This window comes from Chelonia mydas, chromosome 10 (assembly GCF_015237465.2).
Source record: "Chelonia mydas isolate rCheMyd1 chromosome 10, rCheMyd1.pri.v2, whole genome shotgun sequence".
NCBI classification, from domain to species: domain Eukaryota; kingdom Metazoa; phylum Chordata; order Testudines; family Cheloniidae; genus Chelonia; species Chelonia mydas.
Genome location: NC_051250.2, coordinates 77520358 through 77533064, shown reverse-complemented (window position 1 = coordinate 77533064; position 12707 = coordinate 77520358). Strand labels below are relative to the sequence as shown.

The 12707-nt window shown below is 42.7% G+C and overlaps 1 protein-coding gene across 8 annotated transcripts in view; it reads left to right on the top strand.

Moving 5' to 3' along the window:
- The window catches only part of DPP8 (dipeptidyl peptidase 8), a 41150-nt gene extending 29798 nt beyond the window's left edge, over positions 1-11352 (top strand). For 4 of the 8 annotated variants that reach the window (XM_037910258.2, XM_037910254.2, XM_037910255.2 and 1 more), the window contains 8 exons: positions 24-159; positions 798-887; positions 2049-2194; positions 2902-3048; positions 3970-4122; positions 6557-6699; positions 7400-7511; positions 8451-11352. In XM_037910258.2, the coding sequence (XP_037766186.1) occupies positions 24-159; positions 798-887; positions 2049-2194; positions 2902-3048; positions 3970-4122; positions 6557-6699; positions 7400-7511; positions 8451-8573 (1050 nt within the window). In that variant the 3' untranslated portion in view covers positions 8574-11352. Of the gene's footprint in view, positions 1-23; positions 160-797; positions 888-2048; positions 2195-2901; positions 3049-3969; positions 4123-6556; positions 6700-7399; positions 7512-8450 lie in introns of those variants that run through there. The other 4 variants (XM_037910257.2, XR_005226992.2, XR_005226993.2 and 1 more) reach the window with 4 other exon arrangements.
- Positions 11353-12707: the final 1355 nt, after the last annotated feature.

The following is a 12707-nucleotide window of genomic DNA, read 5'->3' as shown; positions in this document are numbered from 1 at the left end:
AAAATATTGTCATCTCTGTGTAGGACTGTGACATGTTCATCAGTAAATTCAGTAACCAGAAGAACCCGCACTGTGTGTCACTGTACAGGCTGACTGGTTCTGAAGATGATGTTGCTCACAGAAAGAAGGAATTCTGGGCCACGATTCTAGATTCGGCAGGTAATAGCTTCGGCTCTCCTTTACAGTTCTGCCTCAAAGATTCCCAATCAAAAGACTCCTAGCTACATGTTTATTGTAGCATCAGTACTCTGTGTTCCTCTTCATGGGCTAAATCGTGGTGCTCTTACTCCTGTGGGAATGTATGACGAGCAAGGTTTGCTGGATCGGCCTTTGGTTTTGTGCTGGTAGCTGGCCATAGTATTCAAGTCTGTTATAAGTTTGAATGTATTGCTGGGCCTTATCAACAAAACACTTGTTGTTTTGTAAGTGCTGTTCCAAACCATTTGAAGGGTACAGGGCTAATAGGACGTGTACTCAGAAAACTCTTAGATTTGAAGGGGACGTCCCCGCAAGTTTTGTACCTTGTGGATGACCAAAGGCTGCTCTTTATTTTGGAGCTTGTTGCAGATAATGATGTGCATAGTTAGCTCCTGGGCTGGTTAACAACCTTCATGGCCAAGTGGCGTTTAGGCGATGAGTTAAAATCTGCTGTTTCGCTGCTGTCCATCCGGAGCCCACGCTGAGAGACTAATGGAGTGATGCTTAGCGTACGCTGATGTGACAGCTGAATTTGGCTCGATGTGCTGTACTTTGGCCAGAAGATGATTTCTTTCATTGAGCTGCTTCTTCTCTACCAGCTGCCTGCGTGCAGGAGGGGGAGTCTCAGTTCCGACTCAGACGCACAGATCATGCCTCCGACACTCCTCACCCACAGTGCCTTAGCCAAGGTAACTGTAAGAAACTGGCTAGGGCAGAACAACACCTAGGGATCTGAATTAAAACGATTTGTTCATAGAGAACATGGACTGAATGCATACTTTTTTTTTTTTTTTTGGGTAACACAGGAAGTTTTCTCTGTTTCATAATCATCTTAAATGTATTTTAGAAGCAGGTGATTCCAATAGTGCCCCACTCTCCCCTGCAGAAAAATTATGCTAATTTTGTTTCTTGCTTGAAGATTATCAGCTCAGTTAAGGGAGTCTTGTCCAGCTGCAGCTTCTGCGTTCTGGGACCCGAGCTAGCTTGTTTAGACCTAGCTCAAGTAAGTCAGCTCAAGTGGCGAGCACATTCTGAGAGTGCAGTGTAGACATCCAAAAAGGGTTGAAGAGTTCACCCCGGCCCTGCTGGGGTTGAAACCTTCCTAGAATGCATCTAGCACAGGATCCCTGACTCAGAACATTTTCTGTGAATGAGAACCTTACTAGCTAGTAATGGGCCTAATGAAAACCCACAGATCCAAACATCCCTGAACTCTGTGAGGGTTTGGACCTGCACTGGACCTACGTGGTGCAGACACTCCAGTGCTTAGTGTGCTGTAGACAAAATTAAACCCCTTCCCCTCCCTCCTGTAGTGCCAGCTTCCTCTCAGTGACTTTTTAACACAGTTCTTGGGAGATGGGGGACCTGGAAGAAATTGCATTAGAACTATGCCAGAAACACGTATGTACATGAGGAACAAAACTCTGATAGTGGACTCTTCAATCTAGCGGACAAAGGTGTAGCATGATCAAATGGCAGGGAATTGAAGCTAGACAAATTTAGACTAGAAATAGGGGACAGATCTTTAACATTGAAGGTAATTAACCACCGGAACGATTTACTTAAGGGTTGTAGTGAAGTCTTCATAACTGGCAGTTTTTAAATCAAGATTAGATGTTTCTCTAAAAGATGTGCCATAGTTCAAAAAAGAATTAATCCAGGGAAATCCTATGGCCAGTGCTATACAGGAGGTCAGACTAGATGATCACAATGGTCCCTTCTGGCCATAAGACACATGACAACAATCCTGCCTCACGCTGGCATCATCTGTAGTGTGGGCAGGGTTGTGAGCTCCCTCTGTCCATCAGGTCCTTGTTAAAATGGGCCCATTTCTTCTTGCCTGCCTGCAGGTCCTCTTCCTGACTATGTTCCCCCGGAAATCTTCTCCTTTGAGAGTTCCTCAGGCTTTACACTGTATGGCATGATGTACAAACCTCACCACCTACAACCTGGGAAGAAATACCCCACGGTGCTCTTCATATATGGAGGGCCGCAGGTGAGCGCAGTGTAATACAGGCTGATGGAAATACCTGCTAATTTTTGTTTCTTGAACTTGCTGTTCCTGAACTGGGATTGGGGGGCCGGGGGTTGACCCTGAGTGACTATGAAACGGGCTTAAAGCATTTCCTGTAACTTCATTTTACTGGTGGGGGAGAAATGCACAGTGTCTTCAAGGTAGTACGGTCAGAGGGATAAATCTAATGTGGGACAGCAGCCTTGCAAATCACCATGAGGATTTACCATCCCAGGCACAAAATGATTTACCTGGGCCCTAGAAAACCCAATATTTCATATACCTGGAAGCAGGGAAAAACTCTCCTTGGATGAGGGGGATGAGCAGAATTTCGGAAGGCTGCCGCGCTGCACTGAACCTGATCAGTGAGTCTCAAGGGGAAGACGTTGGGCAGGCTAAGGGAGGAGAACCGGTTGGCCCTTATCCCTGCAGAGGAGAACTTGGTATCACTGCACACGTGCATAAAGAGAGGTGCGAAGACAGGGCTCCTGGCTTTGTCGCAGCACCCACAATGAGGGGGTGAATTCAGTGTGTGGGTAACTTGAGCTGAGACACTGGGGACATTACCAAACAATCCTGAATCAGATTAAGAGATGAGCAGTCAGTTCTATAGCTTGTAGCCCCTTGCACTTATTTCCAGTGGTCTATCTGATGTTGCTCTGTTAATATTTCCAGTTGTCTTTTTCCAGGTGCAGCTGGTGAACAATCGGTTTAAAGGAATCAAGTATTTTCGCTTGAACACGCTGGCCTCGCTGGGTTACGTAGTTGTTGTAATTGACAACAGGGGATCCTGCCACCGAGGGCTTAAGTTTGAAGGTGCCTTTAAATACAAAATGGTAAGTGGTGGGATGTATGCCAGTGTCCCAATGTGGTTCTGAGCAATGCAGCCTGCTCCTTGGCTTTCAGATGGGGAGCAGGGGGGAGCGAGTCTTGGTGTGTCATCCTACAGAAGAAGGCTAATGTGCTAGCTCGCCTTAGTACTCTGGCAGTGGTTCGTGTGCTTCTTACACAAAACTGTAGAGCCTTCCACTCCCTGGGCTTGTGAGGGGGGTGGACACATCCAGCTGGTATGGAACTGGGCAGGAAAGCGGATCGTAAGAGAGGATATAAAATATAAGGGATCTAACTGGCTATAAGCCAACCTCTGACACGAGCGAGTTAGTGCCTAACTTTCCATTGTGGAATTTCTGAACCCGCTCCTGCTGACCATGCAAAGGTGGGATACCTTTAGACAGACAATGGATCGCTGCACTAGGGGCATGGCGATTCCTAGGGTCCTGTTTGTAGAGGAAACCTGCTCAGCCAGCTATGGAGGGGAAGGAAGTGCCATCTTTGTGTTGCTTTGCAGGGATGATGTGCATGTGTTTTGAGGGGGGCAGTTGTGCCTGTTTGATGCACAGAGCCAGAATCTGGCCCTAGATATTGTAGAGGAATTTGTCTCTTAGGTTAAGGAAGTCCCCTTTCCACAAACAAGAACACCACAGACCAGAACACCACACCTGTGAACATTTCCCATGAGGAAGCTGAGCGGGGTGGAGGGAATGTGTCCTTACATGCCCTCTGGGGAAGGAGCAATCCTTTGGTTCTGTGTTTGTGCAGCACCTTGCCCAGTGGGGGCCCAATCCTGGGATGGGGCTCCTAGGTGGTACTGCAGTAGAAATCATTAATCATAATATTCAAAGGTGATTGTTTTTTGGAAACTCTGAGAGTCTTACTTTTGTCAAGAACTAACAAAAAAAATAATCTTTATTCAACAGGGTCAAATAGAAATTGATGACCAAGTGGAAGGGCTGCAGTATTTAGCATCCCAGTATGACTTTATTGATTTAGACCGAGTTGGCATTCATGGCTGGTCCTATGGAGGATACCTGTCTCTGATGGCATTAATGCAGAGGTCAGACCTCTTCAGGGTACGTTAATGTATCGTGGGCTTATCTCTGTGGCACAGGAAGGATGTTTCTTAATCAAACTATATCTCCATGTCCCATGTGTGTTTGTAGATACAAAGACTTTTGAACTGTAAACAGTGAGTGCTATGCATGTGCAAAATAGTCTGGTTTTTATTGCATCCCAAGATACAAACAGTGGAGGGGCATAGTATATAACAAAGTTACCACAAAGTAAATTTCCATTTCCAAAGTACATTTCTACCTGGTATGGGGCTGAAAATATTTGAATTCAAGCTTTTGTACTTAAATATTTTTTTGAATATAGACAATATTCACTACTTTATAAAATTATTGCTTTCAAATTCAAGGTACCTTATATTTTTAATCTGAGTTTCAGGACATATTACAGTAAACAGATATGACTGTGTGTGACCTTGAATAAGTCATTTTGTTTTACTGTCTGTAATACGGGGATGATATGTTCCTATACAACAGCATATTGTGATTGTCAGTTAGCATTTGCAAAGCAGTTAGGCTTTGTTTGTTCATAGATTTTGTCTCTGTATAACTGTTGGTTGCAGTGTGATTTTTTTTTTTTTAAAACAGATATAGTTATACCAATGCATCTCCTAGTATGGACTCAGTTATACTGGTATAGCCAGTTATTCCCCTTCCAATACAGGATTAGCTATGCTAGTGTAAAGTACCTTTATACTGGGATAACTGTATCCACGCTGGGGGCATGGCTACACTGGAAATTTCAAAGTGCTGTTGCGGGAGCGCTCCCACGGCTGTGATTTGAAGTGCGAGTGTGGTCGCGCGCGAGCGCTGGGAGAGAGCTCTCCTGGTGCTCCGCCTCCGCGAGGGGATTAGCTCCCAGCGCTCGGAGCCTGTCTACGCTATCGCTTTAAAGCACTCTGACTTGCTGCGCTCGGGGGTGATTTTTCACACCCCAGAGCCAGCAAGTTAGAGCGCTATAAAATGTAAGTGTAGCCAAGCCCTAGGGATGTTATACACTTTATAGTGGTATTGTTAAAGTGATGCTTCTGTGTCTAGACACGGCATTAGAGGGTTCTTAGACGAAAGGTGCTAAAGAAGTGCAAAATACAATTATAATTATTGATTGTCATCTCAAACTAACAGCATGCAGTTTGTTCTTTGTGGCTCTTTTTGCTTCATTGCAATGTGTAAAGCACACCTGAAAGACCTTTAAAGTATTTATTTTACCTTTAAAAAATATTTGCAATGTCAAGTCTCTTTCCTGGTTTTGTTGGAGGTCTTCCCTGGAGCATCCTGACATGTGGCGTGGTAGCTATCTCAGCCCTTAACTGAAGAGCCTGGGGTTGTCAAATCCTGGAGAGCTTTTTCTTCCAGGTATCTGTCAGGCATTTGGTGGACAGAGGTATTGCAGAGAAAAACCAGACCTTTCACTGGTCTCAATAATAACCGCTTCCCCTCTCGTTCGGGTTTCACTTCTTCAGTGTAGTCCCTTGTTCATCCAAAGGGCCTTCAAGAATGAACAGGGTTTGAATTTCTAATGCAAGTCCTTTTCTACTCTGGGAGGGTTTTGCTGGTATGGTCATTCCAGTATAGCTAATGCGGATGCAGTTATATAGGTATAAAAGTGCTTAGCCTGGTACCTCTTATGCTGGTTTGGGGAGCTGGTATAAACCCAATGAAAATGTCAGTAGAAGATCAGTCCCTCCCTCCCCCCAACCGACATAGCTATGGTGATAAAACTTGCACGTGTAGACCAAGCCAAAGGGTATGTCTACACTTACATTTTATAGCGCTCTAACTTGCTGGCTCAGGGGTGTGAAAAATCACCCCCCTGAGCGCAGCAAGTCTGAGCGCTTTAAAGCGCTAGTGTAGACAGGCTCCGAGCGCTGGGAGCTAATCCCCTCGTGGAGGTGGAGCACCAAGAACGCCGGGAGAGCTCTCTCCCAGCGCTCGCGCGTGACCACACTCGCACTTCAAAGCGCAGCCGGGGGAGCGCTGCCGCGACAGCACTTTGAAGTTTCCAGTGTAGACATACCCAAAGGGAGGCTTTTGGTGCCAGAGCCTTAGCTGGTGTAAATGGTTGTAGGGTCATGGCGAGTTATACAAGCGGAGTCCCTGGCCCTGTGTGTGTCAGAGGGAGGATGAGAGACATTCACCCGCTGCCCCCACCACCACCACCACCCCTCCGCTGCCCATTTGCAGGTCACTTAAGTTTGAAAAGGTGCTTTGTTGCTTTGTGTTGGCTAATTATCATTGCTTTTTATTTTTGATTGGTTACCTTATTGTCAATGCAGTTCAGAGCAGGCTTTATCATTGCATTGGTTTCTTTTTGGAGTTCACAGTGAATATCCGTGGGAGTTAAGTGTCTCCTTTGGGCGATCACGGTTGGATGCTGTCAGTAAGATATGCCGCCTGTATCCCCTTTTTATGCTGCTGATCTTGTTGGAACTTCCAGGTTGCCATTGCTGGAGCCCCAGTCACACTGTGGATATTCTATGACACAGGCTACACAGAGCGTTACATGGGACACCCTGATCACAACGAGCAAGGATATTATCTAGGATCAGTGGCCATGCAAGCGGAGAAGTTTCCTTCAGAGTAAGTTAAGTTTCCCCTCTCCCCGCCCCCTACCAGTGACATTCAAACCTACACCCACATTTTTATCTCCTAGTTCTTGGTAATTAAATGCTGAAGCCATAAATGCCAGTATTAAACCACCACTTAATAAACTTGAATGAACATTTGCATAATTACGGCCCTTCCAAGTAATCCATTTTATACTGGCTGTAATTAAAGAATATCTCTTATGCATAAAGAAATGGCAGACATAACTTCAATTATGTAATTAGCTCTTCAGTCTGAGCTGCATTGAACTAGGCAAAAAGTTATATTTGATAAAAATGCTTTATCCTAGATGTAAGAGCATATCCATTTGTATGTGTTTAGAATGCAAAGATCTTACTAAAGAATTGGTGTCCAGTGGCGATTTGAGCACATATAAACCAATTTTAGCATCCTCTCTCATCAAGTGTTTCTGGGGAGGTTAAAGTAGATATGCAAATATAAGGCCCAGTCCTGATCTGTATATGCAAAAAACTCCCAGGGAAGGAAAGCCTGGCATTGGAAGCCTGTGGAATTCCTGCTGGAGAGCAGTCTGCAGGATTGGGCCATTTGTTTTGCTTAAACCAAAAGGAGTGTGTTTTTATGGTTAATATTTTTGTAAGGGACTCACACAGTTTGCAGAATGACTGGAAAATTCCAGGAAGCATTCTAAATGTTTTTCTCTTGCCTTTCTCAGACCACACCGTTTGTTGCTGTTGCATGGTTTCTTGGATGAGAATGTTCACTTTGCACACACAAGTATATTGCTGAGTTTTTTAGTGAGGGCTGGAAAACCATATGATTTACAGGTAAGTGGTTTCTAAACTGTGAGAACCTGGATATGAAAATGATTCAGCTCTGCTTGAGTTTATGCTAGGGCTGAGGAAACCCAGACTGGAACACATGGAGTGTATTTGATCTGTTGTGGATCATAAACATCTAATGACAAGACTGGGGGATTAAGAGCCTGCTCTAAAAACTGAATGTTTTTTCCACTTCACTGCCCATCCTGATATTAATTTTGAGCTGAAAATATGTTAACATTTGGTTTAGCCATTTGGACTCATTTGTGTTTACACTCGCTTTGGATTTGGAAAAGGAAGGAAGTAGTTGTAGGTTTCTTCCCACCAAGTTCTGTTTTAAGGATAAATAAGAATATTGTAAAAGGGAAGCTTCTCCTTTGAGTGCTGGGATTTTGGGGGTTCAGGCCCTGTGCCAAGAAGAAAACATAGGCGTTCCCTAACCATGCTGCTCGACCTTTCAGCCTGCTGCTCTGCTCTTGGGGGAGGCAGTCCAAACACATACCCAACACTGACCTGCTTCTAGCTCTTTCCTCTCTCCCCATCGCCCTTCCATCAGAGAGACGGGGACAATTTTATTTGTTGTTTTTTACTGCAACAAAAAATGTTCAAGTCATATATTGATCCAGCATTTTACTATAGAGACTAATGGTTTTTCCCTGCAAATGGGGTTCTCTAGATCCTGGGTTGCATCTACCCTCCCTTTCTTTATTGCTACTTCGGAGAGGGGTGCTGAATCTCTCTCTCCTTCCCCCTCCCCCTCTATTGTAACCTGGAGGTCAGGATGTGGAAAGGGCTGAGAACCCCTGCTCTATATCAAACATTCTTCTCTAATCTCTCACACAGCTACTTGCCTATCGTTAACCTGTGTCAGGCAGCTGGTTTCAGTGCTGCTGTTAGCCAGTTGTGTGCGCGTGTGTGTTCACTACTCTTTATTTTATATTTTAGATTTACCCTCAGGAGAGACACAGTATAAGGGTCCCTGAGTCTGGAGAGCATTATGAACTCCATCTGCTGCATTATCTGCAAGAGAATCTTGGCTCCCACATTGCTGCACTGAAGGCAATGTAATTGTGACCTCTGTGGAACTCTGATACACTGGCTGTTTAACCAAACGAGGAAATGGATCTGTAGAGAAAATAGAACAGAATATTGCATTTTGGTGCCTGCCACATATGCACGCGTGCACACACCCACATGCGTACCCACACACAGACATTTTTTTTTTAAGTAAACTAGGTGCCATACAAGGAAACTACAGTACAATGGCCTAATAATTTAAAAATGGAAATAAAATCACATGTCTGTGGCACGCAGCAGTACCATGCAAATTCTTTGGGGAAGAAGCTGAAAATTCGGTAACACATATCCACAACACCATATCTTCACCATCTGAAAACATTGAGCTGTGCGAGTCTAATTGGTGTATTTTTTTTTTTTTTACAGTGTGTTTCTCAGTTTCTTACAACAAGGTAATATTGGATGATTCACTCACGTCATGGCAAAAATCTGGCTGGATGGTTACAACTTTGATACCATTTTAAAATGTAATGTGTAATAGTTTATGTTTCGTGCAAGGGACGTCCGGCTCATTAGGAATTAGCTGCATATTAGACACATTATATAACCAGATGTTGGGGATAATTATTTTTAAAAAGAAACACTTTTAGCTGCCTCCTGAAGAAGTTTATAATTTGGTTTTAACTAAGATCAGGCCAGTTTTTTCAGTGAGCTCATCTCTGTGTAGTACAAATCTTGCTGCTTTTTTCTTTTGTAGCGTGATAAACAGCTTGTACCTGATTTCACACAGGGAGGTGAAAAATGTATTTTACAATAACATGGGTAGAAAAGTTTAGCTTTGGGTATGCTGAGAAGCAAACTAGTTTTAAGCCAAACAGCTGAAACTTTGTATATTTCTCATATTTTAACAATACAGCTTATTCCCATGGACTTTCACCCAATGTGCGTTTTGGGGCTGTTTTCAGAATACTTTCCTATCTCAGCAGGTGGGTGTATAAATATTCCCCCACTAAGATTTTAAAATTCCAACACCCAAGTACAAGTGTCCACTGGGAAGTTGGTAAGATGGGGGCCTATCAACACTACATTGAAGCAATGCAAATTGTGTTTTATTAAATTTTTTTGTTGTCATTATTCTAGCATTATTCTCACATCAGTGCTGAGAAAGTATATTGTCCTAGTCACCCTGCTCCCGTATATATAGATAGACGCCATCACCCCTTGAGTCATCTCTAGCACTGCAGTGTAGCCTGGTCATATGCTGTCCGCCGAGAGAAACCCTTGTCCATGTTGCATAAGGTAATGCTGCTGGAAGCTAGCACCCTGCAGTATAAAATCACATTAAAGCACGATTTTCTTTGCTAGTGTGGTTTTGGATGTGGCTGAAAAACGTAAAGTGTTTGAAAACACTTTTAAATTTCAAAATGTTGTTTAAACTAGAACTCCATAGTCAAATTATTACTTTTAAACCAGACACCTCTGCCTGTGGTTTCTGTGTTAACTTCCCATAATTTTTAGGTGCTTTCTTTTAAAAAGCCAAGAACTTTTTCCCCTTCTATTTTGATGCTACAGAGAGAGAAGCAGAGCAAGATTCTCTTTTCATCTTTTGAAAACTGGATGCCCTGTGGCTTGTGTTCCTACTTGAAATACCCAAATATTGTCGCAGTGTGCTTTAATAACTTTTTTAGGTGAATGAATGATCAGCAGACCCTAGAACTCTAACATTTAAAACAATAGGCCCTGACCTTGATATTTGTGACACTGGTATTAATTGGGAATAACTCCACTGGAGTCAGTGGAATCACCTGGATATAAGAGCTGTGTAAGAGTCAGCAGAATCAGGTCCACTGGCTTATGCTAAAGGTAGTCAAAGCAAACACACTACCTGTAAGCATATACCGTTTTTTTCCAGATCTCTCTCAATTATTTTGAATTGAACTGATGGTATTTTAAGTCCTGTAATTTACACCATCAGCATATGGAAATAGGTTTATAGGTTTTTATTTTGGGGCACTGGGGGAATGTAAGGAACCCAATATCTACACTGTCTTCTCTATACCAACAATAGCTAATTATTGTAACTGAAGTGAATTCCCTTCAGAAAAAGCCGGCATTTTCAGCCATCCTATGGCATGTGCTGTAGTTAGTATTTACAGACAAGCTGGTACATTGATAAGCTTGAAGAATAACAATGCGCCAGTTAGTATAAAAACTACAAATTTGTTACTATGGTATCCCACCTAGTTCTTTATGTATTTATGTTGTAGTATATATACATATATCTATGGGTATGTCTACACAGCAAAAGAAAACACAGGGCAGAAAGTCTAACAACCCAGGTGAACTGACTCAGGCTTGCACTGCAGGCTAAAAATAGCAGTGCGGACATTCAGGCTTTGGACTCAGACTCGCACCGCAGGTTCTTTTGTTGCTGTGTAGACATACCCTGTATCTGTCCATAGATACCTATATGTATAAAATAACACACGGATGGTATCACATTTTCCAAGGTTGTTTATATTTTGTTCAATGTTAAATTAACTGGTGTTTGGGGGTGTATTTTTGTTCTTCCTCCAGAGATTATCTCTTGAATATAAATGTATATGATTCTGAAGTAAAAATTGATTCTTTTGTACAAAATGGCCTCTATGGAACAGTGCTTACAGCAAAGAAGGAATTAAATGGGATTCTGGTAATCAAGTCTAGATTTTGGTTTAGCACTGAACATGATAAAATTGCTTACATGTAACTTTTTAATAATGCATTCTCTCTTTATTTTAAATATATCTTATATATCAGAAAACTATTAAAGTACCAAGTATGTACTCTATTTATTTTGCAACATAAATTATGGTTTTCTTTTCTACAAAAATAATTTCCTTTACAGCTATCAGGCACTTTAAAACTCCATGTTTTCTTTCCTTGTGAAAATGCTGGAAGGATTTACTATCAGTATTTCGTAGTTCTGTACGAAGGATGCTTGCCACATGTAACGGTAATGAAAGGCATATCCCATAGGGTCTGATCCAGCTCCCATTGAAGTTAATGACCAAACTCCTGTTGATTTCAAAGGGGCACAATCAAGTCCACAGGGAATGAGCACTGCCTTGTGAAATACCAAATGTAAGTCCATCAGTAACTCTTAAAACTGGAGATGCTGCTCACTAGATAAGAATATTATATCCTGATTGGTCTTGGTGGGACAAGCCACATCTAAGATCAGCAATTCTGCATCTGTTGCCAGCTGTAAGCCAGTCTTCCTATGCTACAGTATCTGTCCGGAGTACTGTGTATGATGGTAGTGTTACTGCAGCATTTTGGATCCTTGGAATTGCCTAAATCCAAGTCCAAAAATCGCTGGATTGGAGAGATGGCACTTTCACCCAAGAAGAATTGCCCATGATGTTTTACATTTGGATTTATTTTAAATTGTTTTTGTTTGTGGACTTACTTTAAAAATGGCCAAGTGGTAATGCTACTTTAAATTTTAAGCAGGGCTAGTGAACTCCCTAGGTAGGAAGTCTGAGAACAGAATATTCCATGGAGGAGAGATCACCACCTTGCCCCATAAAATAAATCCCTAGCTGGGGATGTCTACACAGGGATAAAAAAAACGCCCGGCTGGCCCAGGTCAGCTGACTCGGGCTCATGGGGCTTGGGCTCCGTGGCTGAAAAATTGCTGTGTAGATGTCGAGCGTCCCAGCGTTTGATCTCCAGCCTGAGCCCAAACGTCTACAGAGATTTTTAGAACTGTGAGCCTGAGCCAGATGAGCCCACAGTTTTTGTTTTTTATCCCTGTTTAGACATATCTCTTGAGTTCAGCGGGGTTACTCTCAGCAATAACCACTACGCCTTGTGGTATATGATAGCAAGATTGGGCCCGAAGTGTTGAGTGTAAATCTCTTTTCTACAGTAGCAGGTATCTTTGCATCTTACCACCCAATCCTGTGACCACTAAAATTCCACATTTAACTTTTGCTGAAAAATGATAGAGCATTTATTAAAGGCTGGGTTTCGAACAGTGAGGGACTAGTGGTGTTGAATAGGGATGCCAGTGTACATATCTTTTGTCTGTTTTCATTGTTTGGAATTGTGTTCGGTTTGCCTCAGTGGGGACAGATTCTATGGTATAATGTTTTGAAGTGCTTTCCATTACTTAAGCCAGGAAATCTTCCTTTTAATAAA